We start from the raw sequence: 26,775 nt of genomic DNA, 5'->3' as shown, positions 1-26,775 counted from the left end.
AAACACGAAAACTTATTTATTTGACAGACAGAGATCACAAGTAGGCAGAGAGGCAGGCGGTGGGGGCGGGGCGGGAAGCAGGCTCCCCGCTGAGCAGAGAGCCAGATGAGGGGCTCCATCCTAGGACCCTGGGATCATGACCTGAGGTGAAGGCAGAGGCTTTAACCCACTGAGCCACCCAGGCGCCCAAAACGAAAACTTTTTAAAAATGTAATTGCAAATACTACATGAAGCAGAATTTGCTAAACCGAGGGCAAGATAACTTTTGTGATCCACGTTGCAGGATCAATTTCATACTTAACATCAGAGTAGAACGCCTATGACATTGAGCTGTTAAGTCTATATGGAAGTCAATCTATTTAAAAACGTTAAATCAAACACTTCAAAAGAATGACGGTTAAGATAGAAATTTTGGCCTGACTCGGCCTTAGAGTGGGGACGTCGGCTGCCCCCAAGCGGGGCTCTGGGTTTTGGGGTGGTGGTCCCCACGTTCCCATCCTGTTCCCCTCCCTCCTGACGGGCCAGCCTGGGCTTAAGTTCTGGGTCCCTCCGGAGTCTCTGTCGCCAGTCGCCTAAACACTAGCTCCCGTCCGTGTGCAAGACCCTTCTAAAAGCTACGACGCTCCGCGAGCTGTTTTGGATCTTCCCAGCTTCCGGCTTCCGGGCTGTCACGTGTCTCTGGTCATGTGACCGACCCTCCTGTCATTCTAAGGCGGCCGCTCCAGCTTCCTTTTGCCAGCGCCTCCCCCAACGTCTCCTGGGTGCGGGAATCTCTGCACTTCCCGGGGTCTGTGGCTCCCTCCGCCTCTCCGGCCTCTTTACCGGGCAGGAGACGCCGATCTCCACGCTGTTTCAGGCGCCCCAGCCCGGCTGTGGCCCCGACGGCCTGAACCGCTGCGTCGTCCCCGCCGCCTTCGGGTGAGTTGTGGGGTCCCCAGGGTTTGCGAAGTAAGGCCGCACTCGCGTTTTGTCGCCTGCCTCAGCCCAGGTGAGGCGACCCCTGCGTCCTCCCCAGCTTCCCTCGCGCGCGCTGGTTTCTGGCTGCGCAGGTCCCTTCTGCTCTCCTCTCGCCGGGGTCTCCCAGATTTCTTTCCTTTCAGGCCTCCAGTAGGTTTACGGAACTGGAGCTCCTCCACGGCAGAGGAGCAGGGGGGAGGGGGAGGAAAGGTTAAGAAGTGTACTTTCCCCAGATTTGGGGCAGGCCCTGGCCTGCTGAAAATTGAGTTGTTCAGGGATTTATAGGACGGTAATGAGGCACTTTCACCTACCCCGGGAGAGGCTGCCGGGCCTGGGTCCGCTTGGGTGTACCAGGGTTCCAGCCTGACCCGGACAGAGCCAGTTTTATCTCCGCCATACCTGTGTCTATTGCTTTCGCTTGTTTAGGCAGCAAATCCCCAGATGTAGAGATTAAGTTCCAAACTGACTAAGGTCATTGGGATTGTAGAATAGAATTTTGGGTATGATTTTAGTTTCTTTGTGGCCATGGCGTGAACTTAACATTTTGTGAACCAGGACCTAAATATTTTGTATTGAGATAAAATCAGGCTTAAGCGTTTACTAGTGAATTTAGAAGTGAGAATTACACGAAAGCTCATTTTGCAGGTTCTTGTCATCACACCAGACTCCCATTGTCGGTTGTACCTAAACTGTAAGTGGTATTCGTTCCAAAACTTTCTCCCAAAATTGGTTATGAAAATACTGTGAACTTTGTTGAAAAAAGAAAGCTCTGTCTTTGAAGAAATGACATTCCCACTTTGGGGTTTTTAATTTGAATGAGTCATTTTAGAAGGTACTTGTAGGTTTTTCGTATACGTCACTTAAAAATGATGTTTAGTAAATGTAAATGAAATAATTGGTTTTATCTCTGCAAGTTATTTTTCCTGCCAGAGGAAGTATGATCCCAGTTGTATACATTTAAACTGTATGCCCGTTTTATTAAAGGATGATTTCTGATGTCAGTGTCTTTAAGAGTTACTTTGAAAAATTTACTGCAAGACTAGACTCAATGATTAAAAACTTCTCTTGGAAATGAAAAAATCTTTAGGCAACACTCTTATGGGGTGTGGTGTAATTGGGCAAGATCTGAAATATAATAATAATATTTAATATTTAGGATATTCAATATTTGAGTTGAATGGTTGTCTGGGGAGAGTAAGATAATGATGATATTAATTATAAAAGCAATGATAGTAGTGGTTGTTAAAAATGATAACATCTGGTATTCTGGTTTCATCTTGCATCAGAATTGAAGATCTGTTGAAAAACATCTGAGATCATAAAATCTAGATGACCAAAATGGATATCCGAGGTGCCGTAGATGCTGCTGTTCCAACAAACATTATTGCTGCCAAGGCTGCAGAGGTTCGCGCAAATAAAGTGAACTGGCAGTCCTATCTTCAGTAAGTACTGATTTGCTGTGAATCATGGATAATCATGTGCTTTCACATAAAACTTGTTCATGATCATGCTTCTATGAGAGGAATACTGGGAAAAATGCTAATAAATGTGGAAGAAAACACTTCCTCCTTAGAATTCTTACTTGACATAAGAGGTGCTGGAAACAGCCTGAGGCTCTAGCAGGGGAACAGAGCCACTCAGAGCAGTTTTGATCTTTTCTGTCTGGAAAGTTGTGCTTTTTGAATGAGTGGGAAGTGTGGGCAGCGTGTTCATGGGATCTGTAGCTAAGGAAGGGCATAATGGGCAAAGCCTTCCAGACTGGCTTGTTGTTGTGCCTTGGTGATCAATGTGGGGATGGAGGTGTTGCAGAATGGCTTATAGAACTAGTAAAAACAGTGTCGATTCTGAATTTCAAAACCTGGGTTTAGGAATTCTGTTTCTTCTGTCTACTAGACTGGTAATTTTCAGTAAATCTGTTAACTTCTCTGAGATTCACTGAAGTAAATGTGAAATGGGGATAGATAGAGTTGTTGCTCAAATAGTGTACTTAAAGTATTAACACAGTTGAATACAAACAGTATGTTGAATATACTGTTAATTAATTTTGGTTCTTTCCTTTTCTTTCTTGTATGCATTAAGATTTAGCATGCTGGTGTTCTGTATTTATCTATAAAGTAAGAGTTTATTCTTAACTGTAGTTTATCATACTGACTTTAGTTCATATCTGTTTATTTTGGTATACTTATAAGTGATTTATTAAGGAAATTCAGTTAAGATTTGCATATACATTTTGAAAAACAAATTGAGGAATATTTAGTTTAGTTTTTTTTTTTAAGATTTTATTTATTCACTTGACAGACAGAGATCACAAGTAGGCAGAGAGAGAGAGAGAGGAGGAAGCAGGCTCCCCAACGAGCAGAGAGCCTGATGTGGGGCTCGATCCCAGGACCCTGGGATCATGACCTGAGCCGAAGGCAGAGGCTTTAACCCACTGAGCCACCCAGGTGCCCCAAGGAATCTTTAGTTTTATATTTAACAGTTTTCTTTGCTGTAAGAGGGACATGGAGTGTATAAAAATGATGCATTTATTTCTGTTAATTTAGTCACTTATCAAACATTTATTCCTGCCTTCAAGTGTGAGGCATTTTTCTAGGCTTTGAGGCTTCAAAAGATAAATTTATAATCTGGTAGGTAGTCAAATATATAAACAGATCATTTAAATTTGGTATGTTAACTGAGATAGTAGAAAGGTACACAGGGAACGATATAGGTGGACAGAAAAATGACAGTTAATTCTACCTCTGGGAGGCTTTCCTGTTGGGAGGTTTTCAAAGGTAGAGAATTAAAAGCTGCATTTTAGGTGGGGAATAAAACATGTTTTGGAGGCAGGCAGTGCAGAGGGCTGAGGCTGGAGGCAGCAAGGAGCCAGTTGTGAAGGCGCCTCCAGGAACAGAGTTTTAAAATTGCTGTTGTAGGTATTGGGAACAACCAATGTTTGTAAGTGGGGGTTAGATGTCAGATTGCTTTTTGGTTGGATTGTTCTGTTGTCAAAGTAGAGGGTAGATTTGTGGAAACAAACCTAGAGCTAGGGGTGAGACTTTAGCAGTATTCAGATTATTGGAATGGATAGAACTGGATAGATTTGAGAAAGTCTTAGTGATTGATTTAATGTATGAGGGTGAAAAAAAAATCTAAGATGAGTCTGGATTCCTGCTTTAAGGGACTGGATTGTTATGGGGCCATGGACTCAAGGGCAAGAGGAGGAGGGACTTTGTGATGTTTTCTCTCTTTATCTCTATCTGTGTAGTTGTTTAAAGCCCCTGTGAAATTAGGATTTCAAGTTCTGTTTCCTAATTTTAGTCCAAAGTGTGTTTAGACTAGAGGACAAGGAGTTTCATGTTTATAAAGCTGGACTCTGTTTATAACCTAAATAGAGTGATATTGTTACTGACCATAAGGCACTGGCTGACTGCAGAAGTTCCCTAGCATGCATGGAACATTTTTAATTCCATGTAGATTTTTTTTTCTTTTTAAAAGATTTTATTTATTTATTTGACAGAGATCATAAGTAGGCAGAGAAGCAGGCAGAGAGAGAGAGGGAAGCAGGCTCCCTGCCGAGCAGAGAGCCCAATACGGGGCTTGATCCTAGGACTCTGAGATCATGACCTGAGCCGAAGGCAGAGGCTTTAACCCACTGAGCCACCAAGGCCCCCCTCCCCAATGTAGATTTTTAATTGCTTTCTCTTCTGTTCCTTTTTTTCCAAGGCCTCTGTACTAGTAAGTTGTAGTCTCATTCCTACTTCTGTCCTTTACTTTGTTGTCCATCTCATGCATTTCTTTATAAAGCTTCTCTACTCTGTATATCTGTATACAAATGTTCATCAAATGTTACTGTGTGCCTGCTGTTGAGCCAACTGTTTAGGGGACATTGGTGGATGTTAAATGTACCCCAAAGAGCTTACAAGTCATTGGGGCCATCCATGACACATGAGTTCTCAGGGAATCTTGTATCACATCTTATTCTGATAAAAATAAAACCCTTGGAAAAGTCCTCTAATGTCAAAAGGCCAATATGCTCTAGCCCATATGGACTAACACGTTATTATGAAAATACAGTGTTTTAAAAATGTATGTTTGTTTGGTTAAACTTTTTCTTAGTAATTGAACTATACTGTACTTAAATGAATGGACATGGCTATCTATTAGTCAAGATAGAATCTAGTAAAACTCTATCCTGAGGATCCAAGAATCATAAAATATTGTAAAATATCATTCTCCCACTTGAGTATAAGGTCTGATGAGGAAACAGAACTTTAAATAAAAAAGATTCAGTAATAAAAAGTGGGAAGCATTAAAATGGAAATATATGTGAAGTTTTCTCAAAAAGCAAAAGCAGGGAACGAATAATTATTTGGGAGCTTTAGGAATGACTTCACAGAATACATGAAGATACTCGTGGGAGTTGTCCAAGCAGAGGAGCGGTGGGGGGCTGAATTGGGGAAGAACATGCAGCACTAGGGGAGCCTCAGGTAATTGGGTGGGGCTTTCTCCCGGCTGCTGCAGGCCGGTTTGTGGCACCTTCCTTCACTGGCTTTGGAGGCCCAAACCCATCGAGCATTTTGACACTTCTCTTCCATAACTAACCATATACAGACAAATTCTTTTAGCTCTGCGTCAGAACTCATCCCAGATCTTACCACTTTTTCTCTAGCTCCACTTTCACTGCCATGTGTAAGCTGTCATTATCTCTCACATGCTCTCTTCTTTTTTTTTTTTTTTTTTAAATTTTTTCAATTTATTTATTTTCAGAAAAACTATTCATTATTTTTTCACCACACCCAGTGCTCCATGCAATCTGTGCCCTCTATAATACCTACCACCTGGTACCCCAACCTCCCACACCCCCACCACTTCAAACACCTCAGATTGTTTTTCAAAGTCCATAGTCTCTCGTGATTCACCTCCCCTTCCAATATACCCCGACTCCCTTCTCCTCTCTAACACCCGTTGTCCTCCATGATATTTGTTATGCTCCACAAATAAGTGAAACCATATGATAATTGACTCTCTCTGCTTGACTTACTTCACTCAGCATAATCTCTTCCAGTCCCGTCCATGTTGCTACAAAAGTTGGGTATTCATCCTTTCTGATGGAGGCATAATACTCCATAGTGTATATGGACCACATCTTCCTTATCCATTCGTCCGTTGAAGGGAATCTTGGTTCTTTCCATAGTTTGGCGACCGTGGCCATTGCTGCTATAAACATTGGGGTACAGATGGCCCTTCTTTTCACTACATCTGTATCTTTGGGGTAAATACCCAGGAGTGCAATTGCAGGGTCATAGGGAAGTTCTATTTTTAATTTCTTGAGGAATCTCCACACTGTTCTCCAAAGAGGCTGCACCAACTTGCATTCCCACCAACAGTGTAAGAGGGTTCCCCTTTCTCCACATCCTCTCCAACATATGTTGTTTCCTGTTTTGTTAATTTTGGCCATTCTAACTGGTGTAAGGTGATATCTCAGTGTGGTTTTAATTTGAATCTCCCTGAGGGCTAATGATGATGAACATTTTTTCATGTGTCTGATAGCCATTGGTATGTCTTGATTGGAGAAGTGTCTGTTCATATCTTCTGCCCATTTTTTGATATGTTTGCCTGTTTCGTGTGTGTTGAGTTTGAGGAATTCATTATAGATCCTGGATATCAACCTTTTGTCTGTACTGTCATTTTCACATGCTCTCTTCTTAACAGACCCTTGCCTGCTGTGTCAGGTTTCATTGTCCCCCATAGGAGCAAGTCTGCTTTTTTTAAATTAAAAAATTGATTTAATTGACTATAATGTTATGTTAATTTCAGGTGTACAACATAGTGATTGGATATTTTTATACATTATGAAGTGATCATCTTGGTGGGTCTAGCTGCCACCTGTCACCACACAAAGTTAGTACAATATGATTGACCATATTCCCTGTGCTGTCCTTTTCATCCCCATGATTTATTTATTTTGTAACTGTAGGTTTGTACCTCTTAATCGCCCTTCCCCTCACTCCCCTCTCCTTTACTCATCACTGCTTGTTCTCTGTATCTATGAATGTGTTTCTCTTTTGTTCTGTTTTGTTTTTTTGACTTCACACATAAGTGAAATGTGCAGGATTTTTCTCTGTGTCTGACTTACTTCCTGACTTAATGCTAGGACACTAAATGCTATGAAAACAAAACTGAAGCTTGGTAAAGAGCTAGAAAGTGCTAACAGAGGAAAGAATATATTCTTGGTGGATTACAGTGAAGGCCTTTCTTCTTTTTTTAAAATTTAGATTTATTTATTTATTTTAGAGACAGAGAGTACACGGGCAGGGGGAGAGGCAGAGGAAGAGAGAGGAAAAGCAGACTACCCACTGAGCAGGGAGTCTGACACAAGGCTTGATCTCAGGACCCGGAGGTCATGACCTGAGCCAAAACCAAGAGTCACCTACCAAGACTTACTTACCTTACTATTACCCTCTAGGTCCATCCATGTTGTCCCAAAGGGCGAGAGCTCATCCTTTTTTATGGCTGCATGATATTCCTTTGTGTATATACCACATTTTCCTTATCCTTATGTCTGTTGGTGGTCACTTAGGTTGCTTCTATATCTTGACTATTGTAAATAATGCAGCAGTAAACACTGGGGTGCACATATCTTTGAATTAGTGTTTGTTTTCCAGGGATAAATATCTAGAACTGGAATTGAAGAGCAGTTCTTTACAATGCAGTGACAGTCATTTTGAAAATATAAATCAGATTATGCCACCCTGGTCACAGATATACAGCAACTCTGCTTTTCTTGCTCTTTGAAGCTACTGCTGCTCCACTGTGCTTGGACTTAGACCTCTGTCTGGAAGTTCCTCCCTAGATCACTCAGCTCATTGACTTCATGCAGTTTTCTGCACAGGTGTGTTCAGAAAGGCCTTCACTGTGGGGCGCCTGGGTGGCTCAGTTGGTTAAGCCTCTGACTCTTGGTTTTGGCTCAGGTCATGACCTCAGGGTCTTGAGATCAAGCCTTGTGTCAGACTCCCTGCTCAGTGGGTAGTCTGCTTTTCCTCTCTCTTCCTCTGCCTCTCCCCCTGCCTGTGCACTCTCTGTCTCTAAAATAAATAAATAAATCTTAATTTAAAAAAAAGAAGAAAGGCCTTCACTGTAATCCACCGAGAATATATTCTTTCCTCTGTTAGCACTTTCTAGCTCTTTACCAAGCTTCAGTTTTGTTTTCATAGCATTTAATGTCCTGGCATTATGGTATGCATGTGTGTATTTAAAAAATTATTTTTGAGGGCGCCCGGGTGGCTCAGTGGGTTAAGCCACTGCCTTTGGCTCAGGTCATGATCTCGGGGTCCTGGGATCGAGTCCCACATCGGGCTCTCTGCTCAGCAGGGAGCCTGCTTCCCTCTATCTCCCTCTCTGCCTGCCTCTCCATCTGCTTGTGATCTCTCTCTGTCAGGTAAATAAATAAAATCTTTAAAAAAAATTATTTTTGTATTTGTCTGTTTTTGTTTTCCTCCCTGCGATGCAAGCTCAAAGAGGGATGTTTAATTCACTGCTGTGTTACCTGTTCTTAAAGGTGCCTGACACACAGGCTGATAGTTGATCTTGGGTGATTAGATCATTAATGGGTAGAGTAGATGTTGGGCAGTGGTGGAGACAGTGTTTGGGAAAGGAGTAATGTACTTGGTAAGTCATGGACTGTTTCATGTTGCTTCCATGTCAACAGTAGGATCTGTTTTTCTGGCCTTATTTATTTATTTATTTATTTATTTATTTTTGGCCTTATTTTAAAGAAGAGCAGATAGCTGTGCAGATAGGTTAAGTAACATGTACCTGCTGATACAGGTTTTAATTAGTCAGTTGATTCAAGAGATTTTTCCTGAATGCCTTTACCTAGGTGCTAGGTAGAATTGCCATTCAAATTCACAGTCTGACTGATACGAAAGGAGAAATACTGTTAGATGTATGCTTGAGAAAGCTGGCTGGTGGTAGGTGAGAGGGATGTGGGGTGAATCAAAAGCAAGGAAACCCTTTGGTGGATTGTTACCTTAGGCCTGAGCCACTCCAGAGACAGGGAAGTCAGGAGGAGACTGATGGTAGGTGGAAGGATGGCTAGGACTGGTGTCTGAGTGGTCTCAGGTCATTAGAAAAGAGACCAGAGTCCCTAACTTGCTAGGTGATGGGACTGTCCAAGGAAGATTGAGAGACAAAAGAATTTAAGCAAGAAAAGAAGAAGGTTACTTGAAACAAATGCAGGAAAGACAGATTTCAGAACTGGCTTACGAAATAAAAACCAATTATTTAAATGGAAAAGAAAGCCATAGAATTGATAAGGTTACCAAGTGTAACCTTCATTGTACGCTTTAGTCATGGTAGAAAAACCATAACTTTTTCACATGATTATCCTATCTGCAAAGGTTATGATATGCTTTTATACATCAGCATAGCAGAATTTGGGGCTGAAATTGGTTTAGCTAGGAAGTTCAGGTTTATGAAAAAGACTGTGTTTATTTTGGGGCCATCGCTGGACGGGATGACCTTGCTGGTCTATCCCAGGGTACAGAGTGCATTTATTCCTGCCTGGTATGTGAAGTGCTTAGCCATGGAGAAAACAGGGCAAAGTGCCTCCCCCCGCTTTCTTTGCACTTTCGTTATCCCATTAACCAGGCTGCGGTGGAGTGTGTGTAGGGATATATGTTAGTGATGTCATTTCTGCCTCGGAGGGTTTGGAGTGCCTGTGTGCTTCTTCTATTGAAGGAGAGGTCCCCGTGTGTGAGAGGGGACTGCAGGAGGGCAGCCTGGGCCTCAGACCGTAAGCTACCTACACAGAGCTAGTGGAGAGCACTCAGGGAGGTTTTAAGGAGTGCAAATGGAGAGAGCCTTCCATAGAACCTGAGGCACAGGATAGGAGATAAGGAGTCTGTGAAGAACACTGATGAGTCTTTTGAGGAGGACAAGAAGAATCCGGAAGCTCAGGAAGAGAGTGTCAGGAAATGGTCACGTTTTCACTTGCCTTAGGAATCTAGAAAAATAAGGACTTGAAATTCCCGTTTGGGTTGGTAAGGAAAGGTTTGTTGATAAAATCCAATGCATGAGAATAGTTTACCAAAAAAAGCCATGTTAAAAAAAAAGGAGCATATGTGAAAACAAGGTTACAAGCTTCAAACTGTGTAACTGATACAAGAATGACAGCAGTAGATTACAAAATCCAGAAGCAAGTTAACAGGATATAAAATAGTTTAGTATATAGTAGTAGTATATAGAAAACCCAGAAGGGGTAAAATAAAACACTGACATGTTGAATACTTGAAAGTCAAGATCTTTGGAGGAAGGTGGGGTTGTGGGGAGGAGTATCAGGAAGTTTGAAAGTTTGGTTCCCTTGTATTGTGGGAGGGCATAGGTCTGAGGATCTCACCTTCCCAGACTCTCCTATGTGGTCAGAGACCTGTTCTCTTCAGGACTTTGCCTGAATCTGGGCTGGGCTCTTTCCCTTCAACGTCCGGTGCTCTCCACCCCTTCCCTGGGCCCTCTAGGGAGCACTGCCTACATAGATTGCCCACGCACCAACCTCCATGTCAAGGCCTGCCACCAGGAATCCAATCAAAGACAGATCTGAAAAAGGACTACATGTAACTATGCATGTGGGGGAAACCTGCTTCAAATTCATTGTTTTCACTGTTGGGCTTTTGTGGTACATTATTCTCTCGATATACTTGGGGGCATGGGGTGGGGAAGGGCAGTTTTTAAAACTACTGAGTTAAACAATATATTGATGCTATTTATTGACGGAGCATATTATAAACATTTTTAATTTAAAGAAAAATTTTTAAAAAAGACTTTATTTATTTGACAGAGATCACAAGTAGGCAGAGAGGCAGGCAGAGAGAAAGGGGGAAGTAGGCTCCCTGCTGAGCAGAGAGCCCAATATGGGGCTCGATCCCAGGACCCCGAGATCATGACCCGAGTGGAAGGCAGAGGCTTTAACCCACAGAGCCACCCAGGCACCCAAAGCATTTTAAATTTTTAAACTTGTATTTACTTCATGCTTATATTCATCAGGTGCTTTTTCTTAATATTTTTTTCACAACTGTTCAGTGGAGTAGGGCAGGTAGTATTATAATTTCCATTTTACTGGTGTGGCAAACATTGCTCAGAGGGGTAGTGACATACCAAAATTTCACAGTTGCAGTTGGAACTCTTCCTCATAATGATGCAAATTCTCTACTTTCCCCACTATACTGATAGTCTGAAAAGATTGGTGTATGTCCTGAAGTATCCAGTGTCATAGAGACTAGCAAGGCTGTTTTGCTGACAGGTCTTTTTATAAGGAAGCATCAGACAGGGTTTGAGTTGTTGACGAGTCAGCTGTGAGGTCATGCCTGGTTGGAAGGGAAGGTGATGATGGTTCAGTTGTGATGAGGCTGAATTTGTGAAAATGGTAAGAGGTGGAAGACTGAGATGGTTTGGCAGAGAAAAAAGGCTAGACTCTCTTGGTTTGAATCTCACTGAAGGAAAGAATTTGGGAGAGAAAAATAAGATTCCAAGGATTGAGCTTGGGAAGAAGCCTTGGGGAGCAAAGAACCACTGAAGAAGGGACCCCTGAAAGAAGTAAGAGGAAAACAGGATAATGTGGGATGATTGGTGGGAGGACAAGTGGTCAGGATGGAAAGGTTATTTTTTCAGAGAGGAGGAAGATCACATTTTTCTGAGTCTGGAGGGAATATGAGAATATACTGGAGGTAATGATTGTAGAAGTTCGTATAAAGTGGCTTTGGTCTTGATGGAGTAGAAAACCAAGTGAATTGTTTGGCTGTGAGGGGGATAGGGGATAGGGTGAGACTTTGGACAGTCTAAGAGGTGTCAGTTATTTAGTGCTTCTGTGGGCTAAGCACTATGCTAACCACCTTAATGAATCATCTAATATCATCTTCAAATCAGCCCCTAAAGGCAATGTGGATATTATTCCCACCTTGCAGATAAATTAACTCAGGTCCAGAGAGGTTGGATGATCAGTAAGTGGTGGAGCCAGGCTTTCACTCAGGTCTATCTGCTGCCAGGACCTGTGTGCCCACCCTAGTGGTTAACTCCCAGGGAGAGAGGAGAAAGATGGGAGATTCCTGTATCCCTTGCTCACGGTGGTGATTGACTTTTATTGAGAAAACCCAAGTTACTCTTACTTTCTAGGGGGCAGATGATTTCTGCTGAAGATTGTGAATTCATTCAAAGGTTTGAAATGAAAAGAAGTCCTGAAGAGAAGCAAGAGATGCTCCAAACTGAAGGCAGTCAGGTGAGGGATATAAACATTATGTCATCAACACCTCCTTGTGTCATTAAAAATACTAGAAAAGAGTTTTAATGACTTTATGACATTCCATTGTAGGTACACATCATAATTTAGCTAAAAGTCCTTTTTTATTGGAAGACATTTTTGTCTTCCAATAAAAAGACATTTTCCAATAAAAAGACATTTTGTGTTTGTCTTTATTGGAAGACAAGATTTCCAGTTCTCTTTGCTCATTTTGGAAAAATGTTATATTGGGTATGTTTATTCCTCTATCCTTTTCTGCATTTCTAAAAATCTTTCTGGAATAGATTCCTAGAAGGGAAATTAAGTTTCAAAGTATATTTTGCTTTTAAAGTTGCTTAACTTTTTTTTTAAGAACATTTTTTAAGGAATTTAAGAAAATTTCTAGAATATGACCATCAGATTTTCTAATATGGGGTCTTGATGGCCTGAAAGAGCCTGTATGCAACTCAGTCTGATTCTCGCAACAATCCTGGGAAATCTGTGAGGAAACATACTGTTAGCTCCAGTTTTTGTTGAATTCCAGAGATTATCACATAGTTGAAATGTTGTAGGATGGAGACAGTTCATGGCCTTCTGATTCTAATCCTAATCCCTTGTTGCTGTAGTGTTCTGCTTCCCAGCAAATGAAAAAACAAAACCAAAAACAACCCCAAATCAAAATCACTGATAATTTTTGGTTGTCTGTGTAACTTAATCTTTATGTTACCACAGTCAGTCAAGAGTTATAGTTACTAGGTCTGTTAAAAGTAGTAAACACTTTGAAATTTATCATTAAAAATGGTCAAAATTGAATGCAAGTCATAGTATGTTTCTATCATACTTCATCAAAGTATTTGTAAAAAGTATCCATTTTTTGTAATTGAGATCTGTTGGTAATAGCATTTGTATTAGAATTTATGCAAGAGAAATAATATTTTGCTGAAATTCCATTAAAATGTTTTTTGTAGTTGAAAATAAGTTAACATTACTTTTTCTTTTTCAGTGTGCTAAAACCTTTATAAATTTGATGACCCATATCTCCAAAGAACAGACAGTTCAGTACATATTAACTATGGTAGATGATATGCTGCAGGTAGGTATATTCTTTACTTAATACATTTGCTGACTTCATTAGTTTGTATTCCATGCAGTAACAGTATTTTTTATGGTTTCACTTATACCATGGGTTCTCTTTTAGAGTTGTAATTGCTAATAGTGTTAAAGATGGGAATGCCCCCACACGGGCTACTTTTGTTTTTTAGGATATCTGGTAATCAATCTGTATTTTTTCCCCGTAATACCTTAGGAGTTCTATGTCAAATAGCAACAATTTTGGGTGAATCACTTGAGGCTTTCTGGATGTTCTTTGTACTTACGGGCAATGTGGCTTTTTCCCTTTCAGTCATTCAACAGATTTCAATGCCCCTGCTATATGTTTCAAGTCAGTGCCAAGCACTGGGGCTTCAGTGCTGAATGCAGGCAAGGTGCTTGCCCTCAAAGTCTTGTCTCTTTGGAGAACATTTTGCTTATCATCAGACTTTTCCAGTTGCATAAAGTTTCTATTTACTCTTTTACTGTCTCTCAACACAGAGGGGCCTCCCTTATTCACAGTTTTGTATTTTACAACAGAGTGTAATTTAGGTTTAAAATCTTGGTGTACTGAGTGGTTCTCTTTGAGACAGGGCACCTGGCTGCTAAATCCAGTACCTGACTGCATGTCTCAGGACTTGAAGAACAGTATCAGTGTGGTTTCTTATGTGGAGCATTGTTCCATCAGTTTACAAGGAAAAACATTATTATTATTATTTTTTTTAAAGATTTTATTTATTTATTTGACAGAGAGAGATTACAAGTAGACAGAGAGGCAGGCAGAGAGAGAGAGAGGCAAGCAGGCTCCCTGCTGAGCAGAGAGCCCGATGCGGGACTCGATCCCAGGACGCTGAGATCATGACCTGAGCCGAAGGCAGCGGCTTAACCCACTGAGCCACCCAGGCGCCCCAAGGAAAAACATTATTGATGGCCTTCTATGTTCCAGTTGTTGTACTGATTGTAATTGAAGGTACAGAAGTTAATTAAGAAGTACAGTGCTGTCTACTTAGGGACCCTCATGTCATTTATAGTAATGTAGTGATTTTATAATATGAGTAAGGGTCAGTATCCAGCCTGGACTGATACAGGCCTGTCTGAGAATGATCATGGTCTCTCTTAGTATTTTTTCCTTTAGTAAAGTTAAGAAAAATGGGGAATGTTGTGGTCTGCCTTGGTTATCCTGATTACTATATAGGATTGTACCTAGAATGAACAGGCTTGAATTGGCATGCAGACTTTGGTTTTATTTATATGTGTATACATACATACAACACATACATGCTTGCACACACAAATATCTTCATTTTTTAAAAAGATTTTATGTATTTGAGAGACAGAGATAGCAAGAGAGAGCAGGAGTGGGGAGTAGGGGGAGAAGCAGGCTCCTTCCGCTGAGCAAGGAGCCTGATGAGGGACTTGATCCTAGGACCCTGGGATCATGACCTGAGCCAAAGAGATGCTTAACTGACTGAGCCACTCAGGTGCCCCACAAATACCCTCACTTTTTATACATTTATCTGTAAATTAGAAGCCATGAGTCCATACTATATCAGTTTCATTTCAGCTCAACATTAGTTCATTCTAATCTCCCTTTTCTGTATTTGTAACTATTCTATGACAGTGAAATTGTGAATTCCTCTTGTCCTTTGTATATTTACTTGTCTGTTCCACCCAGCACAAGGAAAGGAGTTTCAAAATGGCTGACCCATACAGCTGTGAAGAGTGAACCCTTTATCTAGAGTTCAGTATTTGTTTGCGGTACTTTTCTTTAAGCTGAGAGTATGTATGTAGCCAGTGAATTGTGTTCAGGTTTCTTTCAGAGTAGTTATATCATTTTTCTTGAAATACAGTTAGGGTCATTTGTGTTTTTTGGTGTTCTACTTATTTTCTTCTCATTCTTACAGATTTTGTTTTATTATTTTTGATTATGTAAAACACTAACATGCTTCCAGAAGTCAAAACTGTACAGAAAAGATAATGCTCAGACAAATGTCACCAAACCCTCACTCCCATCCCTTGCATTCCTACCTAACTCTTGTTAGGTAACTGGTATCATTGATTTCTGGTTTATTCTTCCTGTTTTTTCCCCCCTGCATAAATAGGCAGATACATACTTCCTTCTCTTTCTTACAAAAAGCATGTACCAAATACCATCTCTTATATTTTACTCATCTCACTTAACAGAATATGCCAGAAATCATTCCATATCCATTCTGAGATACTCTTTTTTGATAAAAACAAAATACTTTTTTTTTTAAAGACTTTATTTTTAAGTATTCTCTACGCCCAATGTGGGGTTCAAACTTACAACCCTAAGATCAAGAATTGCACACCCTCTGATTGAGCCAGCCAGTCTCCTTACAACAAAGTATTGGATGTACTGTAGTTTACTTAATCAGTCTCTCATATGATGACATTGAGGTTAGCTCATATACATATTTATTTGAGTTGAAAAAAGGTTTATTTTTTGAAATGTTCATTGGGTTGGGCCTGATCATGCATCTTCACCAGTAGCTGGTAGATCTCCACCGTTGGTGCTTTCGGTGTAAATTACTTGAGCTCTATTTTGAAACCAGTTGATAAATCCTTTATGAGGAGCTCCTGAAGGACTTTCCTGGCTGGGGTACCATGAATTTCAGTCTTGGGCAACAACTGGGGTTAACCTTTATCGTTGGGAACATCTTTACAGAATTTGTCATATGTGGCTTTGTCAAGCAAGACAAGCTTATTGAGCATGTGCTGAACCTTTGGACTGCTTCTTTTTGGCTTTGCCTTCAGATTTGCTCACTAGGTCTTTGTCTTTCTTGGCTGGCTTTCTGGCATCTTTCTTCTTATTGTCCTTGGGTGGCATCGTGAGGTGTGGGGAGCAGCCTCGCTAAGATGTTGGACCAAAATGTGGTTCCAATATTTTGTAATGAGAAATAAAGCCGATATAACCTTGGGCAAATCTATTTTCATATGGGTTGGGAGTGTACTTCGTGGTAAATGCCTCGAAATAGGATTGCTGGGCAAAAGAGTACTACATACATAGTTTTGGTAAGCTATTGCCATAAAATTCCATTTTGCAGTCCCACTGACATACAAGAATGCCTGTGTCTCTGCAACCTTGCCAACAGAGGGCATTGTCAGACTTTCACATTTTTGGATCTAAAGTTGAACATGTTCAAATACAGTTTTTTTTCTTTTCCTGTTGACCTGTTTTTTATGAGGGATTCAGATTTAGGTAGCTGACATTATCCTTAGCTATTGATTAAATACATTTTAACAGTTGATTTTATTGGTAACATTTTAGTTACATTGAGAAATTTGCACAAACTTTGATTTCTTGTGCTGTTTAAAAAAAATACCGTAATTTCAAATGGTTTCCTGTTTGTGATTCAGTTATTTTATTCTTCACACTTCTGGATAGAATAGTTTTGGACAGAATTGCTTGTTTTTTTTTCTTACCTGTTCAGTTTTAGGTACATAATTTTGAAGATTAAGATTTTTTTTTTGGTGCTCAGGTATCAACAGCAATTATTAAATGGCTTTGAGAAGAAGGGCTTTATTCTTATTCTTAAAGGTTTGTGACTTGTGGGGCACCTGGGTGGCTCAGTGGGTTAAAGCCTCTGCCTTCGGCTCAGTTCATGATCCCAGGGTCCTGGGATCGAGCCCCGCATCGGGCTCTCTGCTCAGCAGGGAGCCTGCTTCCTCCTCTCTCTCTGCCTGCTTCTCTGTGATCTCTGTCTGCCAAATAAATAAATAAAATCTTTAAAAAAAAAAAAAAAAGGTTTGTGACTTGAGTACCTGGAACAGTGATGGGTGGAAGATAAGTTTTGCTTATTTGTTTTATTCAAATTCAAGTTTTTGGTCTCATAAAAGGAGTTTGGAAGTTTTCCTTCCACTTCTTTTTTTTGGGCTAGCCTCAGAAGAATAGGTATTAATTCTTATTTCATTGTTTGATAGAATTTCCCTGGGAAGCTATCCGATCCTGGACTCTATTTTTTGGGGGGAATTTTGATTATTGATTCAGTTTCTTTGCTGGTTAATGGTCTGTTCAAATTTTCTATTTCTTCTAGGAATTTATCCATTTTTTTCCCAGATTGCCTAATTTGTTTGCATATTATTGCTCATAATATTCTCTTACAATTGTTTGCATTTCTGTGCAATTGGTTGTGATCTCTCTCCTCTCTCATTTGTTATTTTATTTATTTGGGTCCTTTCTCTTCTCTTTTGGTAAGTCTGGCTGCGGGTTTATCAATTTTGTTAATTCTTTCAAAGAACTAGCTCCTGGTTTCATTGATCTGTTCTAATGTTTTTCTCATTCCTGTATCCGTGGTTTCTGCTTTCATCTTAATTATTTCCCTTCTTCTGCTGGTTTTAGGCTTTATTTCCTGTTCTTTTTTCCTGCTCCTTTAGTTGTAATGTTAAGTTGTGTGTTTGAGACTTTTCTTGCTTCTTGAGGAAGGCCTTTATTGCTATATATACTTTTCTTTTATGACTGCCTTTGCTATGTCCCAAAGCTTTAGGACTGTTGTGTTTTCATTTTCATTTGCTTCCATGTGGGTTTTTTTAAAAAAATTTCTTCTTTAATTTTCTGGTTAACCCATTCATTCTTTAGTAGGGTATTCTTTAACCTCTATGTATTTGTAGTCTTTCAAAAATTTTTCTTGTGGTTGAACTTCAAGTTTCACAGAGTTGTGATCTGAAAATATGCATGGCATTATCTCAATCTTTTTGTACTGGTTGAGGCCTCATCTGTGACCCAGTATGTGATCTGTCCTGGAGAATGTTCCACGTGCACTCAAGAAGAATGTGTATTCTGCTGCTGTAGAATGAAATGCCTTGAGTCTATCTGTTCAGTCTATCTTGTCCAGTGTGTCATTGAAAGCCATAGATAGATTCCTTGTTGATTTTCTGCTTAAATGATCTGTCCATTCCTGTGAGTGAGGTGTTAAAGTACCCTAGTATTATTATATTGTTATCAGTGAGTTTCTTTATGTTTGTTACTAATTTATTTCTGTATTTAGCTGTTCACAAGTAGGGGATAAATATTTACTATTGTTAGACCTTCTTGATGAATAGAACCTTTTATTATGATATAGTGCTCTTCTTTATCTCTTGGTACAGTCTTTGATTTACAAATCTAGTTTGTCTGCTTAAAGTATGACTAGCCCAGCTTTCTCTTGATATTCATTAGCATGATAGATTGTTGTTCACCCTTTCACTTTCACCTGGAGGTGTCTTTGGGTCTAAAATGAGATCTCTTGTAAGCAGTATTTTGATAGGCCTTGTTTTTTTTTTTTTTTTTTTTTAATCCATTCTGATACCCTGTATCTTTTGATCAGAGCACTGAGTCATTTTACATTCAGAGCAGTTATTGGTAGATATAAAATTAGTGCCACCTGTAAAGTTGCTATTCCTGTGGATTTTGTCTGTTCCTTTCTAGTCTTTGTTGCTTTTGGTCTCTCTTGTCCACTCAAAGGGCTCCTTTTAATATTTCCAGAGCTGCTTTAGTGTTCACGAACTTCTTTAGTTTTTACTTATCTTGGAAACTCTGTATTTCTCCTATTGTGAATGACAGCCTTGCTAGGTAAAGTATTCTTGGCTGCATACTTTTCCCATTCAGCACATTGAATATATCATGCCACTGCTTTCTGGCCAGCCAGATTTCCATGGATAGGTCTCTGCTAACCTTATGTGTTCAACTTTGTCGGTTATAAGGACCTTCTGTCCCTAACTGATTTCCAGAATTCTCTCTTTATCTTTGTATTTTGCAAGTTTTACTGTGCTGTATCTTGGTGTTGACCTGTTTTTGTTGGTTTTGAGGGGATTTCTCTGTGCCTCTTTCAACTTGAATGACTATTTCCTTCCCCAGATTAGGGAAATTCTCAGCCGTGTTCGTTCAAATAAACCTTCTATCCCTTTTTCTTGTTCTTCTGGGACTCCTGTGATACAGATATAGATATTACTGTGTGTTGAGGAATCTCTGAGTTCCTGAGGTCTATATTTTTGATCTAATAGTTTTCTTTCCCTCTTCTTTTCATCTTCATTATTTTCCTTAATTTTATCTTCTGTATTATCTATTTGATCCTCTGCTTCTTCCATTCTCATTGTGATTACATCCAGTTGGTTCTGTATCTCAGTGATAGCCTTTATTTCTGCCTGACTGGTTTTTAGGTCTTTATCTCTGCAGCCAGGGTTTTTCTGGTGTCTTCTATGCTTCTTTCAAACCCTGCTAGTATCCTTATGACTGTTGTTCTAAATTCTTGTTCGGATATATTGATAATATCTGTTTTGAGCAATTCCCTGGCTGTGATTTCTTCTTGATCTTTCTTTTGGGGAGAATTCCTCCATCTTGTCATTATGTTTAGGTTTCTGTCTTTTGCATATTATGAAAGCTTGTTATGCTTCCTGCTCAAGAGAGTAATACTGTATTAGAAAGGGGTAATACACTGTCTAGGGCCTGGAGCTTAAGGGGGTGATTCTGGTATATGGGTGATTTTGGTGTATGCTGTGTGGACTCTGATGTTGTCTTTTGGTAGCTCTATACCACAGGTCGGTACTCTGTACAGAGTTCTTCCTGCTTGGACCTTTAACTAAGTGTGCTTTGATTTGTTTAAGTCTGATTTAAAAAAAAGGATTCTGATTCAAGAACAGAGAAAAGGAAAAGGAACAAAAAAGCAAACAGACAAATAGAAACCATAAGCCTGATTCTAAGGAATAAGAAAGAAGGAAAAAAGAAAAGAAAAAGAAAAAGAAAAAAACCCTGATCCAAAAAATGAGAAAAGGAAAGAAACAAGCCAACAAATGAACAAAAAAACCTAAACCTGATATCAAAGAAAAAAGAAAAAAAGAAAATGAATAAAAAATTACATAAAAAATAAAAAGTAAAGTAAATAAAAATAAATAAATAAATAGATAAATAAATAAATAAATAAAATAAAAAGAAAGCCTTGTTCTCGTACCACCAGAACTGAAGCTGATTCTTTGGAGCACTCTGTGATTGGTAGGCTTGTCACACACGGGGGCCTGTGTTAGTCTTCTGAGGGAGAAGCCTGCTGGGCTGGCTCACAGTCACATTTGCCATTGTAAGGATGCCCTTGCTGGGTGCAGGGGTGTGGGGTTTGGTGTAGGGGACTCCAGCCTCCACTGGAGGCACTGTGTTTCTCTCTGAAATCCTATGGTGCTGGTGGGCTGGGTGTGTGTGAGTGTATATGTTTGGAAAAATGGTGCTACTCTACCCTCTTGTCCCCCAGAAGGGGAACTCACAGCCACTGTTGTTTACGAAGTCCTCACAGTATAGTGAACAGTCTTTCCTTGTGTGTCCCTGGCTTTTGTCAGACCCCTGCCCTCAACCTGTCTGTGCTTGGGCATGCCTGGCATCATGGTTCTGTGTTTTAGCTCTGGCCAGGGACTGGGATTCAAAACTCCAAATCTTAAAGGGCCAGGCAAGACTCAGACCCTCTCCCTTACCCCATAGTAGAGAGCCTCCTGGTACACCTTGTTCCATTCTGTCCCAGAAAAGCAGTCTCAGGGCTTATGCAGGGTGGCTGGAGTCTGTTGTGCCCCAGGAAAAGCTGAAGACCAGGTTTTCTGTCCTCTGTGTACACATCTCTCTGCCTGATGAGTGTTGCTTGGTGGGCCTTTCCTCTTTAAAGTCAATAGATAGCCTCTTCCAAGTGTACTCAGGACGGGGAGTGTTCTCTCTTAGTGCAACCCAGGAGTTCCCCACACTGCAGCATCTTTTGCGAACCCTACATGCTGCTTGCTCCCCTGCTCTCACTCTCCCTGGCTTCCCTACACCAAAAGGGCTGCCTCCCTTTCAGGGCACCATGGCTTTTCTCTCTCCTACTTCATGTCTTTGAACTTTGCGTCAGCCATGTTCTGTCTGAAGAGTTCTACAACTGAAGAGGGTGTAGGAGCTACCTCCCACCAAATTATTTGTAACTAGTTATAAGTTATTCAACACAATTTGAAATGACAGAACCTTAAAACCCCAGTCTCAAGGGTTGGGAGCCTTAAATCCATTACCAAGGGAATCAGCAAAGAGGGTATTGATCGGGAGGAGAGAAAATTGGTAGGGTTGGTCTTTAAATATCCCCAAATTTAGTGTTTGTGTTTCCTTCAGTTATAGTTTCCATTTCTAAAATACTCTAAATCACAGAGTCCTGGGGGCACCTGGGTGGCTTTGTTGATGAAGTGTCTGCCTTGGGCTCAGGGTCCTGATCCCAGGGTCCTGGTTTGGAGCCCCGCATCAGGTTCCCTGCTCAGCTAAGGAGCCTGTTTCTCCCTCTCCCTCCACCCCCTGCCTCATGCTCTCTCTTGTACTCTCTCAAATAAATAAATAAAATCTTAAAAAAAAGTTAAGTTGTGCAGATTTTCTTAATCCTCTGATCAAAATGATTTGGTTGATTCAGCTGTGTTGGATCCATGAGGCTAGCTTAGAGTGCCTTGCTGCTCTGCCATCTTAACTCCTCCTCTGTAAGATATGTTTTTAAGCAGGAATTGAAACCACAAAACCACTTTCTTGACTACAAAGTCAAGAAAAATGAATTTTTTTAAAAGATTTTATTTACTGGTCATCTGGATGGCTCAGTGGGTTAAGCTTCTGCTTTCAGCTAAGGTCATGATCTCAGGGTCCTGGGATCGAGTCCTGCTCAGCAGGGAGCCTGCTTTCCCCTCCCCACCCCGCCTGCCTCTCTGCCTACTTGTGATCTCTCTGTGTCAAATAAATTAATAAAATCTTTAAAAGAAAGATTTTATTTACTTACTTGAGAGAGCGAGCAAGAGAGAACAGGGGACGGGGTAGAGGGGGAGGGAGAGAGAGAATCTCAAGCAGAATCCCTGCTGAGTGGGGAGCACCATGTGGGGTTCGATCTCACAACTCTGAAATCGACCTGAGCTGAAATCAAGAGTCAGAGAGTTTTCTTAAAAAAGTTTTTATTTATTTATTTGACAGAGACAGAGCAAGGGAGAGAACACAAATAGGGGGAGTGGGAGAAGCAGGCTTCCCGCTAAGCGGGGAGCTCAATGTGGGGCTTGATCTCCGGACTCTGAGATTATGACCTGAGCTGAAGGCAGACGCTTAATGACTGAGCCACTCAGGCACCCCAAGAGTCAGAGACTTAATTGACTGAATCACCCAGACACCTCAAGGGAGATGAATTTTAAACTTATTTAAAATGCAAAAATATTTTCTGTTCTTTCTGTATGTAGTCTACTTTGTTCAGTTATGTGCAATGATATTACAGTTTTAACTTGGGAAATAACACACCAATGGAGTAAATGATGACCTATCCAAATTTTGAGTCCTTGATAAAATCATCGTAACTTGCAATTGTTATTTTGAATAATAAATGATTCATTACTTAGAGATGTTAGTCTCTTCCTCAAATAGGTACCTGTTAGCAGACCAAGATTAAAAACAATATATTTAAAAAGAATTAAGTGTTGATCTGAAAAATTATTGTTTATGTGGGGTTTTTTTTTGTGCTTTTACCAAAGCTGCTACTTAGAACTATATTCATTTAGTGAATCAGAAAGTATATTTGAGCCAGTGAAAGGCAGGTAAAATTTAGGTGAGAGGTAGAGTATGCTTGTTTTGGGCTAAGAATTAATTGTTTTTCAAATCCTCTGTCTTTCTGCTAGTGTTATATGCTGTTTTTTTGATATCTTTATCTGCCCTGATTTTTCTATCATAATATTTAGGAGTAACCTGATTTTATTTGTGTGGAAAAAACATTGGGAAGGGTAGGTCAGAGGTGCAGGCTCAGATTAAATGTAATTTAGATGCTACGTCCTGCAGGGTTGAGATCTGCTAGCTTGGCTCACTTGACTTAAAGCTAATCACAATAATTAAAGGTGATTTTATTTTATTTTATATATATATATGTTTTTAATTTTTTAAATTTATTTTCAGCGTAACAGTATTCATTGTTTTTGCACCACACCCAGTGCTCCATGCACTCCGTGCCCTCTCCAATACCCACCACCTGGTTCCCCCAACCACCCACCCCCCCGTCCCTTCAAAACCCTCAGATTGTTTTTTAGAGTCCATAGTCTCTCATGGTTTATTTTATATTTTTAAAGTTTTATTTGTTTATTAGAGAAGGAGAGAGAGCATGCACCTGCGCATGTGCTTGTGCTGGTGGGGAGGGGTGGAGGGAGAGGGAGAGAGAGAATCTCAAGCAGACTCCTCACTGAGTATGGAGCCCAAAGTAGGGCTCGATCTCACAACCCTGAGATTATGACCTGAGCCAAAATCAAGAGTCAGGTGCTTAACTGACTGAGCCACCTAGGCCCTTCCCAAAGGTGATTTTATTTTTAAAGTACGTATGCCTGCCCCCCTCATCACCCTGGACCCGTAATAACAACTGGAGGAAGAAAATCACACTGACTGATGGGACACAGAATGAAAGGTTGAGAAGCAGTGCACAGTAGTATAATGCATTCCGATTAATGATATTTCTTTTCTTTTTTAGGAAAATCACCAGCGGGTTAGTATTTTCTTTGACTATGCTAAACGCAGCAAGAACACTGCCTGGTCCTACTTTCTGCCAATGTTGAATCGGCAGGATCTCTTCACTGTTCATATGGTAAATTTTGAATTGATCAAATTTCTGATTTGGGGAAGAAACACATGTGGGCTGTTTACGACTTGGTAATGTCCCAGTTCCCAGAGGAGTAAAGGCTGTAATGTTAATTTTTCAAAGCAGTGTTTCCTTATTGATGGTTAGTAGTGTGGGGATATTGGGAAGACAGAGGAGATGGAGTTGCTTTGATACAGTTAAAGTTTTGTAGAGTATTTGTAGAGTTCATTAGCATAAAAGTCTTTGCTAGATTGCATGCAAAAAGAGCTTTAGATTGTGATAGGATTAACCTGTGTTTTGCTATAGAAGTAAAATTTTGTTTAGAAGTAGCCACTGTGCTTAATTTTTATTTTAATTTAGTAATTACTTGTTCTTTTAATATCTTAAACACACTTCTGTTTTAAACTTACCCTGGAAGACTATCTTTGGAAGGCTTAACACTGAACAGTCCTTTATGGAGTATAGAGAAGGTATGAGAGAAGAGTTGAGAGAGTAAATCTTTGTACAAGCATTTTCTATTCCCAGCGTGGAGTGGGCTGCAGTAGCGGAGCTCCTGAGGCTGTTCATTTCAGTAGATGTCTTTAAACTTTTCAAATCAAGAACTGCTGTTAGTAAAACATTTTTGAGCATGTGAAAGGAACTGTTTAAAAATATATTTTGACTGTATTGCAAAATATATTTTACAAACTTATTTGGAAGGAGTTGAATATTGAAAAAAAAATCACAGCAAAGTGGTTGTGAATCCTGCTTTTAAAGGTATATGATGTGATTTTAGAATCAACCAATGTAGTATTCAAATACATTTCTTATTTTTCAGGCAGCAAGAATTATTGCAAAGTTAGCAGCTTGGGGGAAGGAACTAATGGAAGGCAGTGACTTAAATTACTATTTCAATTGGATAAAAACTCAGCTGAGTTCACAGGTAAAAGACACTTTTTTTTTTTTTTTTAGTATCTTTGAAGGGAATGTGACACCCATATTCAGCTATTCGGGAAATTACAAAAAAGTTATATTAAAATTATGCCGTTTTGAACTTGATAAGTAAGTCAAACTACTCTCAGGTATGGTAGTATGCTTCACTTTTTCTTTCATTGACTAGCTTCAACTCATACCTTTCTGTCTTCTGCCACTTGGGATTTTCCTTTCATGCTCTTCAGTGGGCAAGGAGTCTCTTCCCAGGTGGCTGCCGAGCTCACATAGGTGGAAGAACTGAGAGGAGTTGCACATTCCAGACAGCATACTCATGTAAGGCTTGTAAGAAGGAAAAAGGAAACAGTATAGCAGGACACAGAGTGTAGGCAAGCTTCAGACTGAGAGACTTCAGGTGCAGCTCCCATGTCTGCCTTGGAGACTCTGAACTTTCAGGATTTGTGCAGGAAATCTTGGGTTTGGGGAGAGCTCTTCGTAAGTTTCTAGTGAGATCGTTAATGTCCTTCTGGTCACAAAACCAGGCCAAGCTGTCTGACTTGTTACACCAGTAAACAAACTATCTCTGGGCGCTGTCAGGGGAGTTTTACAGACAGCACATTACACAGATCATTGATCAATCAATCCAGTTATTCTGGTCTTTCTCAAGAGTCCATACCAGGCTTCCAGGTGCCCCCAGGTAAGCCTGGAGCTGCTGGGTACAGCTGCGAGGTAACCATTGCACAGTGGCACCTTCCCAGGATTTACTGTCACTTAGAACATTTGGTCCTAAGGTTAAACATGAAGCCTGCTTAGTGGTCATCTTGGTTGCTTTCAGACCTCTCTAGCTCTACTTCTCCATGAAGAAAATAACTTGGTGGTTAAATGATGGGGAAAATGTCAGGTTTTCTGTTTTTGTCTGCATAGTTCCCTGGGACAGGCAAAAGGTAGGACACTTATGGTGGCTCAGTGGTTCTTTCTTTTAGGCTTCCAGTGACTAATATTAGTGGTAAGGGGGAACTGGGAGTGATCTCAGAAAGGGAATGAAATGAATGTGGGTGGGGAAGGAGTATTCTGGGGGAGAAAGCATAAAAGAGAATGGGATTTTGGTGTGGGAATGTCTTATGTGAGGAATGGGACCAGGAAAATAATATAGGTACTTAGTGCATTGAAATAGTGTTCGATTACAAATAAATGTCTGTTTGAAATAAATTTGTAATTCAGATTTCAGGTGACATTATAATAGATTTTAATTTGAGACATAGGAGAGACACCATGACATTTACTTGGTTTACTTTTTGTTTTATCGTTGCTTGCCTTTTTGGGGAAATCTAATTGTCTTTTATATTTGAATAGGGATATTTTGGAGTGTATTGAACATTATTATTTTTTATGTCAATAGCATAAATCTTAACAGTCTGTATGGCTTAGGTTTTTTTTTTTTTTTAAAGATTTATTTATTTTAGAGAAAGAGAACTTGAGAGCAGGGGGAGGGGCAGAAGGAGAAGGAGGGGAGAAGCAGACTCTGTTGAGAAGCAAACTCTGTTGAGCGTGGAGCCTGTTGCAGAACTCGATCCTACAATCCGAGTTGAAACCAAGAGCTGGATGCTTAACTGACTTGAGACATCTAGGCACCCATGGCTTAGTTTTCAAAGGTATTTTTACAAGAGCCACAAATTTGTGGATTTTACTGAATTTGTGAAGTATTTAAAAAACATACTTAGAACATGAAAAATAGGTGTGTAAAGATGAGCTTTTAAATTTCTAGGTGTGTATCATATAGGGTCAGAATGCTTAACCTTCCCCCCACCCCTTTTTTTCTTTTTTGAAATTAGTTCTTCATTTGAACAACTTCAGTCTGTTTTTGCGTTAGCTTTATGGTAATGGTAGTGAGGCTGTGTTGTAACTGGATTCATAAAATGAAAATTGGTAGGAAAGAATGTATACTGTAGCTTGCCACTAACATTTTGGGTTGTTTCATCTTAGATTTTCCCTCACAAG

General features: G+C 40.1%; 1 protein-coding gene across 3 annotated transcripts in view; it reads left to right on the top strand.

The window, feature by feature from the left end:
• The first annotated feature begins 676 nt into the window (after positions 1–676).
• Positions 677–26,775, top strand: part of ATP6V1H (ATPase H+ transporting V1 subunit H) — a 149,160-nt gene continuing 123,061 nt past the window's right edge. For 2 of the 3 annotated variants that reach the window (XM_032316053.1, XM_032316051.1), the window contains exons 1-6: positions 677–918; positions 2,244–2,399; positions 12,106–12,208; positions 13,212–13,301; positions 23,761–23,874; positions 24,686–24,790. In XM_032316053.1, coding sequence (XP_032171944.1) covers positions 2,287–2,399; positions 12,106–12,208; positions 13,212–13,301; positions 23,761–23,874; positions 24,686–24,790 — 525 coding nt within the window. In that variant the 5' untranslated portion in view covers positions 677–918; positions 2,244–2,286. Of the gene's footprint in view, positions 919–1,602; positions 1,649–2,243; positions 2,400–12,105; positions 12,209–13,211; positions 13,302–23,760; positions 23,875–24,685; positions 24,791–26,775 lie in introns of all 3 variants that reach the window. The other variant, XM_032316052.1, reaches the window with a different exon arrangement.

The sequence above is a fragment of the Mustela erminea genome, chromosome 16, assembly GCF_009829155.1.
Source record: "Mustela erminea isolate mMusErm1 chromosome 16, mMusErm1.Pri, whole genome shotgun sequence".
Classification (NCBI taxonomy): domain Eukaryota; kingdom Metazoa; phylum Chordata; class Mammalia; order Carnivora; family Mustelidae; genus Mustela; species Mustela erminea.
This window is presented reverse-complemented; position numbering and strand designations above follow the sequence as displayed.